Consider the following 17,625-nt stretch of genomic DNA (forward strand, 5'->3'; position numbering starts at 1 on the left):
TCACTCTGTGACATCTAATCAGTGGCGGCTGGTGACATTTGAAAGTGGTGAGGCGTAAAATTATTGGCATTAGTGACAGGGACAATGACGGGTTTTTGGGAGTGTGAATTTGCAACTGAAAAGTACCTGATGCTAACACCACGTGCCTCTGTGCTCCATGAATCAGTCACAATGAAGGCTGTAGAGCATACTTCTCTGCGTGTTTTCTAGAGGAGCTCTCATTACTGCCTTGTTTCGCTCTCTCTCAGGCACAGTGGGATGATAACAAATAATTACCGGCACAGATAGCATTAGGCAGCAAGCTTTCTGTTTGTGATCTGCAGTTTCCTACCTGTACACAGAATTGTCAACTCCCCCAATGTCATAATCACAACCACTTTGCATGCAAATCTAATGACCACAATCTAAGCTCCTGGGCGTATCCACACCGAGTCAATATGCAAATGTCCAAATGTAGTTAAGACTCATGAATACTGGTCTGGAATAGGGTTTGTTTTTTTGTATGCATTAGCAAATGTAACCAATGAACTGTGTATGTACTGCTGTGTTTTGTTGGAAAAATCAATTTAAACATTTAAAATAAAAAAAAAAACAGCATGAAAAAAGCGGCAGAAGTATTAAGCAAGCAAGCAACAAATGATTGACTACCACCAAAGTGAAAAAGACCTCTGCATGACAGCCAACAAACACAATACCAAAGCAGTCTCCAAAGCTCTGGAATCAGACGTTCAGCCTTCTTAAAAAACACGGGTTCTGGCTTCAATAAAAAGAAATCCGCATAACAGGCTCATTAAAACAAAAAGAACAGCCATAAAAAGGCATCACTCGCAAGAAGGAAGCATTTCATATGGGCTGGATTTTGTGACCGCAACGGAAGGTTCTCTTCTGACTGAAAAAAGCTCCCTCACTATATAAGGCACTGGTAGTACCGAGGCAATGTGCACGCACTTAGCTGCCAGTCAATGTAGCCTTATCATTAGAATCCATTCCAAGTGCTATCACGATCTGACTGAATCATACATTAGCTGTATATTTTGATGTGGGTTGTTCTCATGTTGTGTGTGTAGTTTATTTTGTTGCACAGTGCATTAGAAAACAGCCACGTGGTCACTGGTATTAAAAATGTGTGCTTGCAATTATCTCCAAAGTACGTGGTATAAATTTGACCCATAGCCCATTCCACAAATTGGTAACTAACTGATTTTGGCTTTGCAACTGCATGGAACGCTCCTTAAACCTGCTGAACGTCATTCAGGTATTACTCTTACTGTTGCGGCATGGCATATGGCACACATTTAATTTCACAGGGTTGCATAAGTCCTTTGCAGTCGTAGTCCATTGCTGTTTTGCAATAAAGGGATTCTGAAACGTGCAAATGCATTCTGCAGTGCCCAGAGGGGATGGGGGGAAGCGAGATAAATAAAATAATAAAAGTCAAACTTACCTTAAGTTCCCGCCTTCAAGTTCCGACTCCGAGACTCCAAACTCCCGACGTCCTGCGTTTGGAATTCCCAGGGTGCTGCTCGTCAACAGGAAGGCTGCAGGCAGCCTCCCTCCCCTCCACCACAGCGCAGCACTGTGATTGGTGGGGCCGGCTGCCCCACCCGCGTCATTTATCTCTGTATGCTACAGCATACAGAGAGAACAGGAGAGTGGAGGTGTTTCTCGAGGGCAGGGGGGAGTGGCTTGCCCACTTTTGTTAATACTGTCTGTTTGGGCGGCCTCAGGCTGCCCAAACAGACAGTATTAACAACAGTGGGCAAGCCACTCCTCCCTGCCCTCGAGTAACGCCGCCCACTCTCTCAACCAGGAACTTCTGCTTTCTCGCCGTGCTAGAAGGCAGAAACAAATGGTAGTTATTACGGTAATAACTACCATTTGTTTCTGCCTTCTTGCACGGCGAGAAAGCAGTGAGGCGGCGCCCAAACGCCCCCATGGACGAGCCGCCACTGCATCTAATGCTCTCTAATGACTAGTGCTGTGCATCTCCTAGTAGCCCTGTCACTCTGTACAATCTAATACTGTGTACTGACTAGTACTGTGCTTCTAGGAGTAGCTCTGTCACTCTTTGCTATCTAACTCAGTGTACTGACCAGTACAATATACCTTCTAGTAGCTCTTACTCTGTACCATCCAATGCAGTGTTCTAACTAGTACTGTATACCTTGGAGTAGCTTTGTCACTCTGTACCATCTAATGTACTGTAATGACTAGTGTTGTATAACTAGGATTGGCTTTGTTACTCTGTACCATCTAATGCACTGTAATGACTAGTGCTTTATGCCTCCAGTAGTCCTGTCACTCTGTACCATCCAATACTGTGTACTGACTAGTAATGTGTACCTTGGAGTAGCTCTGCCATCTAATGCAGTGTACTGGCTAGTACAGTATACATTCTAGTAGGTCTCGTACACTGTACCATCCAATGCAGTGTATTGATTAGTACTGTATACCTTGAAGTAGCTCTGTTGCTCAATACCATCTAACGTACTGTACTGAGTAGTATAGTTTACCTTCTAGTAGCTCTGTCACTCTGCACCATCTAATCCAGTGTACTAACTAGTACTGTATACCTTGGAGTGGCATTGTTACATTGTGCCATCTAATGCAGTTTACTAACTAGTTCAGTACATCTTCTAGTAGATCTGTCACTCTGTACCATTTAATGCAGTGTACTGACTAGTACAGTATAATTTGAAGCAGCCCTGCCACTCTGTACCATCTAATTCAGTGTCCTAACTAGTACATTATAAATTCTAGTAGCTCTGCCACTCTGTACCATCTAAAGCAGTGTGCTGACTAGTACTGTATATGTTGGAGTAGGTATGTCACTATTTGCCATCTAATGCAGTGTACTGACTAGTACAGTATCCCTTCTAGTAGCTCTTTTACTCTGTACCATCCAGTGCTGTGTATAGACTAGTACTTTATAATTTTTGAGTAGCTCTGTTGGCCTCTACCCTCTAATGTAGTAAACTGACTAGCACAGTTTATCTTCTAGTAGCTCTGTCACACTGTACCATCGAATGCAGTGTACTGACTAGTATTGTATGATTGGAGGGGCTCTGTCACTCTGTACCATCTGATTTAGTTTACTGAGTAGTACTGTATTGCTTGGAGTAGATAGGTCACTCTTTGTCATCTAATAAAGTGTACTGACTAGTACTGTATGTCTTGGAGTAGCTATGTTGCTCTGTACCATGTAAAGTAGTGTACTGTGTAGTACAGTTAACCTTCTAGTAGCTCTGTCACTCTGCACCATCTAATGCAGTGTACTGACTAGTACTGTATACCTTGGAGTGGCATTGTCACTCTGTACCATCTGATGTTGTGTACTGACTAGTACAGTACACCTTCTAGTAGCTCTGTCACTCTTTACCATCTAATACAGTGAACTGATTAGTAAAGTATATACAAATGTTGACAGTGAAACCCTATGCTGGTTCGCACCTAGCCTAATATCCCCAATATATCACTTTTAGAACACGGGGGAATGTACCCCAAAATGTGTGCACTCAAACCAAGCACCCACTGTCCAGGTGTGGTCCTACTGGACCCAACATATTCCACATATAGAACAATTGGTGCACCAACACATTAATACATTAACAATGATACAATCTGTATCCCAAAATTGTTCTTCAAGTTCTCTTTTATTGATCAGGAGTATCAAACAACATATAAAGTAGACCAGCCAACGCGTTTTGTCCAAAGAGATGGACTTCTTCTGGAACTCGGTCAACTCAATCACTTCAGTGATAATTTAAATAGTTGTAACGGCTATATGCAAAGACATATCTGATATGGATACTTCTTGCTGATTTCCCATGTGGTGTTCTACTTGTTGCTGGTTTACCCACAATTTTGGGCTTTTATATTCCGGAAGACTATAGACCATACCCTATACTCAGCATTGGCGTCTCATATGGTGCTGAGAAGTGTTTATCATAGGATCAGATTTATTTATCGACCTTTTTGAATTGTGTTTTCTCTTCCTGGATTAAGGATGAAGTATCTCTTTAGGATGCATTATATCCACCCAGCAACTGGTCTTTGGATATAGTCGTTATAACTATTTAAATTATTATCGAAGTGATTGAGTTGACCAAGTTCCAGTCATCCATTATGGCCACAGATATATTGGCCCATCGCTTTGAACTTTATCGCTTTTACCCTGAAGAAGTCCATCTCTTTGGACATGATAGAAACACATACTAATATTAGAAAAAAAAAACATTTTGTCTTTTAGAACGGGACTGATATTGTCCATTTGCTTGTCAGGTAGGACCAGTAGCCAGAAATTAGGATCACACTCTGCTTGAGCTGACTTACACCATTATAAACATGAATGTCATAACATGATCACAATAAATTGAAGATGGGAACGTTGGTCCTGTCTTTCTCTCTTTCACTCCAATTATTGCCATATTTTCGGCTTTCCCGTTCACTATGAGGTCTTTGGGACAAAGATGCGCCCATGTGGAATCTGTGCATGTCGATTGTCACGGATCGTTTCATTCGTTGTAATACTGAGCACATTCTGGAGATGTCAGGATTTTCCCACCGTTTGGGGCTGTAAATATAGGGCGACAATTATGCTCACTACAACTTTTTGTACGAAAAGGTCACATTGTTATGTGACATGTTTCACCTAAACATTCACTGGGTGTTCACTATGCCATGGTAAAATCTTTTAGAAGGTTGTATTGGATCGGCTGATCCTAAACACATTTTTCGTTCTTGTAGCCCTGAAGAAGTCAATTGGGATATTTCCCACGACAAAACACATGTTGGCTGGGCAATTTCGTTTGAAATAAAGGAAGAGAAGTACACCTAACGACTAATTATTGAAAAAGCTAAAACAATAATTGATCTTATTGTGTTGTACATGCTACATATATGCGATTATGTCATGGGATGTATAATTAGACACTAATAGTGGCAATACCAGCGTGTGTATAGGACAAGTGTTACAGTTCAATAGTGGACCGTGCAGACGGTCCAGTGGCAGTGTGTGTATTTCTGTTCGCCTTTTGCACCGCATAGATAGTGAACACCAAATTACGCACACTCAAGGAGGCGCCCGTTCCACATTTAACGCACACCACCCCGCCTTTTGTTTCACGACTTGAGGAACAAATTGGGAATACATATTGTAGACTTGATGTGTTGGCGCACCAATTGCTCTCTATGTGGAATGTGATTAGTAAAGAATACCTTTTAGTGGCTCTCCTACTCTGGGCCATCTAAATCAGAGAAATGACTGGTACTCTACACCTTCTAGTAGCTCTCTTCCTCTGTACCATCCAATTTCAGTGTACTGACTAGTACAGTATACCTTGGAGTAGGTATGTCAGTATTTGTCATATAATCCAGTGTACTGACTAGTACAGTTTATCTTCTAGTTGCTCTGTCACTCTGTACCATCTAATGCAGTGTACTAACTAGTACTGTATATCTTGGAGTACGTCTGTAAATCTGTAGACATCTAATACAGTGAACTGACTAGTACAGTACACCTAGTAACTCTCTTACTCTGTGCCATCTAATTAAGTGTGCTGACTAGCACAGTACACATTCTAGTAGCTCTCTTACTCTGTGACATATAGTGCAGTGTACTGACTAGTACAGTCTACCTTCTAGTGGCTCTGCTACTCAGTTAGATCTAATGCTGTGCACTGTCTAGTACTGTATACCTTGCAGTAGCTCTCACTCTGTACCATCCAATGCAGTGTACTGAGTAGTACTGTATACCTTGTAGTAGCTTTGTCACTCTGTGCCATCTAATGCAGTGTACTGACTAGTAATGTATACCTTTCAGTAACCCTGTCACTCTGTACCATTGAATGCAGTGTACTGACGAGTACTGTATATTTTGGATTAGCTCTGTCACTCTTTGACATCTAATGCATTGTGCTGACTAGCACAGTACACATTCTAGTAGCTCTCTTACTCTGTGACATATAGTGCAGTGTACTGACTAGTACAGTCTACCTTCTAGTGGCTCTGCTACTCAGTTAGATCTAATGCTGTGCACTGTCTAGTACTGTATACCTTGCAGTAGCTCTCACTCTGTACCATCCAATGCAGTGTACTGAGTAGTACTGTATACCTTGGAGTATCTGTCACTCATTACCAGCTAATGCAGTGTACTGACTAGTACAGTTACCTTCTAGTAACTCTGTCACTGTGTTATCGAATACAGTGTACTGACTAGTACATTCTACCTTTTAGTAGCTCTGACACTATACCATGGAATTCAGTGTACTGACCATACCTTGGTGTGGCTCTATCACGCTGTACCATTTAAGCAGCATACTCAGTAGTACTGTACACCTTGGAGTAGGTATATCACACTTTGTCATCTAATGCACTGTACTGACTAGTACAGTATTCCTTCTAGTAGCTCTCTTCCTCTGTACAATCCAATGCAGTGTACTGATTAGTACTGTGTACCTTGGAGTAGCTCTGTTGATCTGTACCATCTAATATAGTTTACTAACTAGTACAGTATACCTTCTAGTAGCTCTGTTACTCTGTACCATCTAATACAGTGTACTGGCTAGTGCAGTACTCCTTCAAGTAGCTCTGTTACTCTGTACAATCTAATATACTGAACTATCTAGTACAGTTCACTTTCTAGTAGTTCTACTGTCTCTACCATCTAATGCAGTACTGATTAGTACAGAATACCTTCTAGTAGCTATGTACCATTGAACACAGTATACTGACTAGTACTTTATACCTTGGATTGGCTCTGTCACTCTGTAGCATCTTATGTAATGTACTGAGTAGTACTGTATACCTTTTTTTAAATTGAAATCCATATAACAAGCTTTTTTAACCCATAAATACATCCATAAAAATTATTTAAATATGACGATAGTAATACAGATTTGTTGAATAGCACAGATTTACTGAGAGGGAGTAAATCCTAAAATCCAGAAGGATAAACAGTATAAACATTTAAGCCAGTGTACAAAAAGCAAAGAAAAAACAGTATCCCCTGCCGGTTATAAATATAAACTAAATAATTGATTAAACCTTGAGTACCCAAGCTTATACCTGAAAATTAGCGAGTATGTGGAAAATACTAAACCATCCTAAATTCAATCATGTAACTGAATTGCAATAGAATACCAAATGTTGCATAATGAATTAAGATCCTGGTATTGCCGGACATAGATATTAAACATAGTGCCACTACCTCCTAAAAATACGCTGAATTTTGAGATCTTAATCAAAATAAGCTGCCCAGATGCTCTCAAATTTCTTAAGTCCCCCAATTCGTAATGCATAGGTTCGTTCACTATTTTTAACTAGCTTCATTTTCCGGACCCATTCATGGACAGATGGTATGAGACCTGATCGCCATCTTTGAAGCAGAAGTGATCTGGCTACAGCCATTGCAATATATAATAATTTGACAAGCTTGTCTGGGAAAAGAAGGACTGGGTCGAAGCCAAATATTATTAGCTAAGTACTCGATCCTATTAAAATACCACATTCACGTTCCAGATAAAAAAATATATAATTCCAGAACCTCTGGATAAAGGGGCATTGTTGTATAATATGTACCCAGTTGGCTGAAGGATGTTTAAGGTAACGGAAGCACCGCGCTGGTTGGTTGGTATACATCTTAGTCTGAAAAAGTGGAGTTCTATAAAGTAGCCATTTACTAAAAAATAACATCCTTTGCCAAATAGCTCCCCTTGATGGAAGCTAAGCGCTTTTTCCATTCCCCAGGTTTCTTAAATGCTGTATCTTCTAGTAATTTGCATACTAAGGGTTTCCGTTCACTGATCTGGACCAAGTCAAGTTTACTCAGGAATTTACAAAAAATATTATACGACCCAAGAAGAAGGAAGTCATTAACGATCAAATGAGACATTTTAGCTAATCTCAGCAATCTTTCATTCCTCAAAAAAATTGTGAGATTTTCCGGAATCCAGCATTGGCCCATTTTTGTGTTATTACTGAAGACTCTCTAATCCCAGATAATAAGATAGGGCCAGATAACGGGGTTGAGGAGTTGATTGCGGGGATAGAGTATCTTCTATAAAAAGCCTGCCGTTTTTAGAAAAACCACTGTACACACTTATATCGTACTAATTTAGGCGATTTAACAATTGTTAATGGGCCGTGTATCTGATTTTCGTTGCAAATTTAATTAATAAAATAGCTAATAAAAAGATTTGATTGTAGTTCCGGCTTGAATCTTGATATATATTGTGCAAAATATGCAAAGTAATAATCACTCAGATTCGGGAGAGCTAATCCTCCGTTTTCCAGCTCTTTGCATAAAGTGCTTAGTGCAATTTGAGGGGCCTTCTTTGCCCAAAAGAAGGCCGTAAACATAGACTCTATTTTGGTACAAAAGGAGCTGATTAAAATACAATGAATTGCAGAGAAAAGGAAATTGAATAGTGAAAGGACAGTCATTTTAATCAAAGCAACCCTACCCACGATGGTTAATGGGAGAGAGCTCTATCAAGGAGTAAGTCCTGAACTTTTCGTAAAAGTGGGGCAAATTTCAAATTGTATAAATCAACTATTTGTGCTGAAAAATAAACACTCGGATACCTCTTAGGTTTTGTGTTTAAACTAGAAGGAATATTAGGGTGTAGCTCCATACATGCTCCGCCACACTATATGATTTCTGTCTTTTTTTAATTTATTTTATAACCACCTAATGCCTCAAATTCCTCAAAGATCTCAAAAGTTTTTGCTTGGGCCTCCTTCTCAGGCTTTATAATAAGGACGATGTCATCGGCATATAGTTTCAATTTCACCATAGTTGGAAGTGGAGGGCAGATATCAATACTATTGCTAATTGCAAGTGCTAATGGCTCGATAAACAAGGCAAATAGTACTGGAGACAGAGGGCACCCTTGTCTAGTCCCTTGTTTAACCTTAACCTGGCCAGCCTCTGCGGTGTTAATGATTACGTTGGCTTCAGAATTCTGAACCAACCCCGTAATTTTGGGAGGTATGCCAACATTTTGCAGAATAAAAAATAGGGTCTCCCAGACAACTAGGTCAAATGCCTTTTCGCATCTAAAAAGAAGACTAGAGCAGGTATCCTCTTAGTCTCAAAATAATCCAATGCTTCCGTTAAATAGTGCGTATTTGTTCCAAGCTGCCTGCCAGCAATAAAACCATTTTGGTCAGGGTGAATCAAATGCGAGGCATTTTGATTAAGACGATTAGCTAAAAGTTTGGGGATTATTTTATAGTCAGAATTTAATAACGTGATGGGGCGGTAAGAATTAGGATCTTCGCTATCCTTTCCCTTTTTCAAAAAGCTGACTATATTCCCATTTCTGAATGAAAATGGTATCGCCCCACCTTCTAAAATCGAATTAGCTAACGGTGAAAAATAATCCTAAATGGCAGTACGAAAGACTTAAAAAATTATGCAGGGAGGCTACCCGGGCTGCAGGCTATGCCGCTTGGAAGATTTTTTATGACCCCCTCCAGCTCAACTTTTGTAAACGACCTTGCCATACTCATTTTCTCCATATCCGAGAGTACCAGCAATTCATTTCTCTGGAGGAACCCTCTCAGGGATGTGATATCAATAATCTGTTGTTGGTCGTATATAGACCTATAATGTTGTAACATTATATCACCTATTTTTACCGGGTCGTCAGTACGGGAAGCAGTTGAAGGACATTTTAATGCAGTTATCTGGTTAGTAACAGCCTGTTCCCTTACCTGCCACGCAAGGAACCTACCAGTATAATGACTTTCTTTAGAAATGTTTTATCTATGGTGCTGGTAAAAGGATTCCCTCTTAAGATAGTATCTTTCGCTAAGATCCTGTTTAGCCTGATCAAGCTGCCGCTGGTTAAGAACTGTGGGGCTGCTAAGAAATGCGTTGAGAGACCTTTGTACTGTCTGCTCTAAGGATCGTTTTTCGTCCTTAGCTTTCCTAAGATTATCAGCATCTTTCCCAATGGCTAGCCCTCGAATGAAAGCCTTGAGTGAATCCCAAACCACATATAAAGGTGCAGAGCCATGGTTAAGCTTGAGAAATTCTTCAATCTCGGTTTCAATAAAGAGCACCCAATTTTCTTCTGATAAATATTGCCTATTTAGCATCCATCTATTAGGAGTCCTAATATAGACCCCTAACTGTGACATAAGAATCAACATTGCATGGTCTGAGAATCCATTCTGAAGGATTCTCTGCTGGCTGAGACTCAGTCTCCTAGAAATAAGAAAAAATTCGATGCATGATGAGGTATGAAATCTGCCTGACGAACAAGTTTAGGTGATCTTGGTTGGGAATGCCACCCTCCAAGGATCCGATATGTGCAGAGTCCAGCCGTAAGTTTGTATAACTCTTAGAGTTCTAGGTTTCAGCAGTTAAGATCAGTTCCGTAGACCTTGATGTAGGTATCTCACCCTTTGCCATCTAAGGCAGTATGTTGACTAGGTCAGTATACCGTTTATTAGCTCTTTTACTCTGTACCATCCAATGCAGTGTACTGGCTACCTTGGAGTAGCTCTGTTGCTCTTAACCCTATAATGTAGTGTACTGACTAGTACAATTTACCCTCTAGTAGCACTGATACTCTGTACCATCTAATGCAGTGTACTGACTAAGTATGGGCGCAAAATCCGCTCCGCTTGCGAAATGTGCGAATTTTCGGCAATTTCGCGATCCGCGAATCTCGCGAAATTGCCGAAAAGTTCGCAAATTTGCGAGCAGGCGGATTTTTTTTTTGGCCCCAGGAAGCACAGTTAAGGCAGGTGCTCGAGTTGAAGCTAACATTGTAACTAAGCTGCCAGAGTGCTTGCTGGCGCCATTCTAAAATGATTACAAAGTTAGCTTCAACTCGGGCACCTGCCTTAACTCTGTAAGTGCTTCCTGTGGGCCAAGAATTAAACCTCAACAGGAAGCACTTACAGATATAAATAAAGCAGCTGCCCGAGTTGAAGCTCAAATTCAGTAACGTTTTAATCAGCCCAAAAGCATTAGTGAGCACGGTCAAGGCTGGGCAAGTGTGCTTTAACCCCATATCTGCCATCGAAAATTAGCTGTAATACCCGAGGGAGGTCTTTGCATCCCTGAGTTTCTCGAGCGCAATCCCTGTTCCTGTGACCAGGAGGCTGCTTTCTCCTCACCTGCTGCCCTGCTCGCTCTCTGACCCTTTATATACGAGAGGCATGTGAACACGCATAGAAGCCCCGCACCACACACTAGCGGTATCATACGTCTTCCCGCCCTTTCCCAACTATGATGGACAGCTCACTCAAGGGACCTCGGCGCCTTTTGGCGCTGTGGCAAAGTTACAGGCACACATGGTCAGTAGAGACAAATCTTCTGGCCCTACGCAGCTGCAGTGTAGGAAAAGCACTATCATTTACCCAACGATGTAGCACTTACTGGATTAGCCAGTAGTACTCCAATTGAGTAGAGGTATTGCACAAAACGGTGGCATCTTCGTGGATAACTATGCAGGGCAGAATTAATTCTGGCACGAGGCTCCTGTCACAAAAATTAAACCTCAACAGGAAGCACTAACCGATCTAAATAAAGCAGGTGCCAGAGTTGAAGCTCAAATTCAGTAACGTTTTAATCAGCCCAAAAGCATTAGTGAGCACGGTCGAGGCTGGGCAAGTGTGCTTTAACCCCATATCTGCCGTCGAAAATTAGCTGTAATACCCGAGGGAGGTCTTTGCATCTCTGAGTTTCTCGAGCGCATTCCCCATTCCTGTGACCAGGAGGCTGCTTTCTCCTCACCTGCTGCCCTGCTCGCTCTCTGACCCTTTATACACAAGGGGCATGTGAACACGCATAGAAGCTCCGCACCACACACTAGCGGTATCAAACGTCTTCCCGCTCTTTCCCAACTATGATGGACAGCTCACTCAAGGGACCTCAGCGCTTTTTGGCGCTGTGGCAAAGTTACAGGCACACATGGTCAGTGGAGACGAATCTTCTGGCCCTACGCAGCTGCAGTGTAGGACAAGCAGTATTATTTACCCAACGAGGTAGCACTTACTGGATTAGCCAGTAGTACTCCAGTTGAGTAGAGGTATTGCACAAAACGGTGGCATCTTTGTGGATAACTATGCAGGGCAGGATTCATTCTGGCACGAGGCTCCTGTCACAAAAATTAAACCTCAACAGGAAGCACTAACAGATCTAAATAAAGCAGGTGCCCGAGTTGAAGCTCAAATTCAGTAACGTTTTAATCAGCCCAAAAGCATTAGTGAGCACGGTCGAGGCTGGGCAAGTGTGCTTTAACCCCATATCTGCCGTCGAAAATTAGCTGTAATACCGGAGGGAGGTCTTTGCATCCCTGAGTTTTCCGAGCGCAATCCCGTTCCTGTGACCAGGAGGCTGCTTTCTCCTCACTTGCTGCCCTGCTCGCTCTCTGACCCTTTATACACAAGAGGCATGTGAACACGCATAGAAGCCCCGCACCACACACTAGCGGTATCATACGTCTTCCCGCCCTTTCCCAACTATGATGGACAGCTCACTCAAGGGACCTCGGTGCCTTTTGGCGCTGTGGCAAAGTTACAGGCACACATGGTCAGTGGAGACAAATCTTCTGGCCCTTTACGCAGCTGCAGTGTAGGAAAAGCACTATACATTTACCCAACGAGGTAGCACTTACTGATTAGCCAGTAGAAAGTACTCCAGTTGAGTAGATGGAAATCGCAAAAAAATCAGCGATTTCGCTGGAAAATCCGCAAATTTGCAGATTTTTTTGTGATTGAGCGCGAATTCGCGGACCGCAGATCCGCAAAATTCGCCCATACTTAGTACTGACTAGTACTGTATACTTTGGAGTGGCTTTGTCTTCCTGTATCATCTAATGTAGTGAACTGGGTAGTACTGTATACCATGGACTATCCCTATCACTCTGTGTCATCAAATGCAGTGTACTGACTAGTACTGTATGCTTTCAAGTAGCCCTGTCACTCTGTACTATCTAATGCAGTGTACTGACTAGTGTACTAGACCTTGGAGTAGCTCTGTCTTTCTGTGCCATCTAATGCAGTGTACCGAGTAGAACTGTATACATTGGAGTGGCATTGTCACTCTGTGCCATCTAATACAGTATACCGACTAGTGCAGTATACCTTCGAGTAGATCTTTCACTGTGCGTCATCTAAGGTAGTTTACTGACCAGTACTGTCTACCTTGGGGTATCTCTTTCACTTTGTGTCATCTGATGCAGTGGACTGATTACTGCAGTATATCCTGAACAACTCTGTACCATCTAATGCAGTGTGCTGAGTAGTACAGTACACCTTCTAGTAGCTCTGTCACTCTGTACCATCTAATGCAGTGTACTGACTAGTGCTGCATACCTTGGTGCAGCTCTGTCACTCTGAAACATCTAATACATTGTACTGGCTAGTACTGTATACCTTGGGGTAGCACTCTCACTGTGTACCTTCTAATGGAGTGTACTGACTAGTATACTGTGGCTTCGAGGGTCTCTGTTAATTTGTAACATCTAATACAGTGCACTAACTACTACAGAACGCCTTCTAGTAACTCTATGACTCTGTTGATCTAATGCAGTGTACTGACTAGTAAAGTACACCCGCTGGTATCTCTCTCAATCGGAGCCATCTAATGCAGTGTACTGACTAGTATAGTACACCTTCTAGTAGCTCTGCTACTTTATACCATCTTGACTAACTCTATTAGTCTGTACCATCTAATGCAGTGTACTGAATAGCACTGTATCCCTTGGAGTTGCTCTGTCACTCAGTATCATCTAATGCAATTTACTGAATAGTTCTGTATGCCTTGGAGTAGTACTGTTACCTGGTACCATCTGACCCATTGTACTGACTAGTACAGTATGCCTTCGAGTGGATCTGTTACTCTGTAATATCCAGTATAGTGTACTGGATCTTACACCTACTGGTAGCTCTGCCACTTTGTACCATCTAATGCAGTGGATTGACTAGTACAGTATTCCTTCTAGTAGCTCTCTTACTCTGTACCATCCAATGCTTTGTGCTGACTAGTACTGAATACCTTGGAGTATCTCTGTTACTCTGTGCCATCTAATATAGGATACCGACTAGTATGGTATACCTTCCAGTAGCTCTGTCACTCAGTAGCATCTAATGCAGTGTATTGACTTGTACTGTATGCCTTCTAGTAGCTCTCCTACTCTGCACCAGCCAATGATGTGTACTGCCTAGTACTGTCAGTCAGTCAAAATACTTTATTCGGTTCATAACAAAAACCACAAAAGTATACATGGGTCCAAAAAGGGAAGGAACATTCAAATGCAATATGGGTAACTAAAAATAACAGTACTGTATTCTTAAGGGTAGCTCTGTTACTCTGTGCCATATAACGTAGTTTAACTGATAAGTACATTTTACCTTGCAGTATCTCTGTCACTCTATACTATGTAATGCGGTGTACTGTCTAGTACAATATACCTCGAAGTAGGTCTGTCACTCCACACCATCTAACGGAGTGTACTGACTAGTACTGTATACCTTATAGAAGCTCTCTCACTCTGTACAATCTAATACAGTGTACTCACTAGTACTTTTACCTTATTGTAGCTCTGTCACTTTGTACCATCTATTGCAATGTACTGAGTAGTACTGTATACCTTCCTGTAGCTCTGTTACTCTGTACTATCTCTTATAGATTACTGACTTGTACAGTATGCCTTGGAGTAGCTCTGTCATTCTGTGCCATCAAATGAGTGTACTGACAAGTACAGTATAGCTGCTAGTAGCTGTCATATTCTGTACTATCTATTATTACGGATTAGTAGAGAATGCCTAGGAGTAGCTCTGCCACTCTGTGATATCCAACGCAGTGTACTGACTAGTACAGTACACCTTCAGGTAGCACTGCGCTCAGTGCCATCTAAATCAGTGTACTGACTAGTACAGTATCCCTTCTAGTCTCTCTCTTACTGTGTACCATGCAATGCACGGTACTGAGTAGTACTGTATACCTTGGAGTAGCTCTGTCACTCTGTACCATCTAATGGAGTGTACTGATTAGTACTGAATGCCTTCTAATAGTTCTGTCACTCCTGACTTTCTAATGCAGTGTACTGACTAGTACAGTACACCTTCAGGTAGCTCTGCGCTCAGTGCCATCTAATGCAGTGTACTGACTAGTACTGTATACATCCTAGTAGCTTTCTTACTCTGTATCATACAATGCAATGTACTGACTGGTACAGTATGCCTTGGAGCCGCTCTGCCACTCAGTTCCATATAATGCAGTGTACTGACTAGTACAGTGCCCTATCTGCTGCAGTGCTTTGTGTAGTACAGTGTGCGCAGTGTGTGTGTGTAGTATACTGCATGGTGCAGTGTAGTGTGTAGTAGAATGTCCTCTGTAGCGCAGTGTGCTGTTTGGTGTAGTGTGAGCTCTAGATGAATGCACGCTTTAGTATAGTGAGCGGTCTAGTGCCGTGCGCTTTAGTGTAGTGAGCGGTCTAGTGCCGTGCGCTTTAGTGTAGTGAGCGGTCTAGTGCCTTGCGCTTTAGTGGAGTGAGCGGTCTAGTGCCGTGCACTCTAGCGCCGCGTGCTCCTTCCAGATGTGGTGTAAATTAATCATATGTAAAACAAAAGCAGTAATTACAGCCTTTCTTTGTGTCATTAAATCTCTAATTGTGAATCTCTTCTCTGCAGTGATGGTGACTCTGGATCCTGACACGGCTCATCCTGAGCTCCTCCTGTCTGAGGGGGGGAGACGTGTGATAGAGACGGGCACGGCACAGCGCCTGCCGGACACCCCCAAGAGATTCACCTACTGGCCCTGTGTGTTGGGGCGCGAGGGGTTCACCTCCGGCAGACATTACTGGGAGGTGCAGCCGCTGCAGGAGTGGGGAGAGTGGGAGGTGGGGGTCGCAGCAGAGTCTGTGGACAGGGAGGGACACTTCATATGGTCACCTGAAGGGGGAGTCTGGACTGGGCAGGGGTCGGGGGGTCGGTACAGGGCTCTCACCTCCCCTGACACCCCTCTGTCCCCTCGTGAGGAGCCCCTGAAGCTGGGGGTGTATCTGGACTACGAGGGGGGGCGGCTGTCCCTGTACAATGCTGACTCCATGGAGCTTCTCTACACCTTCCCGCAGGCCCCCTTCACACAGAGGCTCTTCCCGTTCTTCTATCTCAATGGAGGAGCGGAGCTGAGGCTGGTGTGAGCCCCCCTCCTCCTTCTGCAGTGATAACCGTGTGACCAGGAGCATGAGCAGAGACCCTTTTAAATAATAAAACGCTCCCTTAGGCTCAACTGTCAATCCCCAGTTTAAACACCGACATTCGAAATAGTCTTCCTCACAATGACCCTCCCACATGTTGCCATGACAACCAGAAGCCTCATGTGAAACTGACTGCTACATATCTCTTTTCCCTATACAATTTATAACAAGCCCAGAAAATGTTTGCCATGTGAATCATACACCAAATGTCATGTAAGATATAATAAAGTATCTGTAGAATTCAAAAATGTGTATTTCTTTGGCTTGCAGAGCTTTGATATTAATATATCACATTATGGCGCTGTACTGGGAAGTACTTATTAAAAGGGATTGTTTTGAAACATGACCTTTGATCCAGCGCTCCAAATGAAAAACTGTCTCAATAACCCTACCTATCACCTTAACACTCACCTATAAACTTAGAACATATGTAAAGGCCCATAACACCAATAAGACAATTTTGAGCGACTGAATCAGATGATCTGATTAACTAAACCCTCCATAAAATATTTACAAATTTATATACAACTGCAGTTTGACAATCTAATTTCTACCATTAAGCTTTTCATCTTCCATCTGCCAAAATGTAGACTTTGTATGTTTCGACATCTCATTTCGCTTGTAAATCGCCCTTCTCTCTTCCACCAAATTCAAGAATGATTTCTCTTCTGTTCTCAATTTACATGTTAAATTATTTCTAAAAGCATACTCATAAGTGAGTTCACTAGTCACCAGGAAAAATTCCCTCATCTGTTTAGCAGGTTTCACTTTATTCAAGCTATCTACAACTTTTAAATTTGCAAAAATCTCGTCAAAGTCAGAATAATAATATTCCAGACGACCAGTTTGATAAAACAAACTAGCTATTACACTACATGTTACACCATAAGTAAGAGGAAGCATATTATATGTTACACCTTCAGACACAGAAGTAGGTAATTTCACACAAATGTAGCAATCTTTTGCGTCCATCACCTTAACATATTCTGATAGAAGTCTATAAAAGGTATTACTAGAAAAATCTCCCACAGATCTATCTTGATGAATCTCTGGTTTATGTACAATGATCTTATCAGATTTATCAATTTCATCTCGATTAGCCACAACTTTACTAGTCATGTTAGTTTTGTACATCTCTTTGTCAATTCCAAAAGGAAAGATAACAGCTAAAATTAACCAAACTAAAATGATCAAGATTACACATATTAAAGATAATTTGCAACATCTTCTCAGAATAGAACATCTCGAATTATTATTAGTTAAAGGCATCTTTACCCTCAAACAAAAGCTTTAAAAATGAAAAACAAAAATGAAACATTTAAAATTACTAAATATACTCCCCTATTTTTTTTTTAACAGATCATTTTATAACCTAACAGCTTTACTTCGACCTTATGTAATA

The 17,625-nt window shown here is 41.9% G+C and overlaps 1 protein-coding gene across 1 annotated transcript in view; it reads left to right on the forward strand.

The window, feature by feature from the left end:
• LOC144752979 (E3 ubiquitin-protein ligase TRIM39-like) overlaps positions 1 to 16,471 on the forward strand; it is a 186,195-nt gene extending 169,724 nt beyond the window's left edge. The window contains exon 6 of the mRNA XM_078640787.1: positions 15,655 to 16,471. Coding sequence (XP_078496913.1) covers positions 15,655 to 16,166 — 512 coding nt within the window. The 3' untranslated portion in view covers positions 16,167 to 16,471. The remainder of the gene's footprint in view (positions 1 to 15,654) is intronic.
• The last annotated feature ends 1,154 nt before the right edge of the window (positions 16,472 to 17,625 follow it).

This window comes from Lissotriton helveticus, chromosome 5_1, assembly GCF_964261635.1.
Source record: "Lissotriton helveticus chromosome 5_1, aLisHel1.1, whole genome shotgun sequence".
Classification (NCBI taxonomy): domain Eukaryota; kingdom Metazoa; phylum Chordata; class Amphibia; order Caudata; family Salamandridae; genus Lissotriton; species Lissotriton helveticus.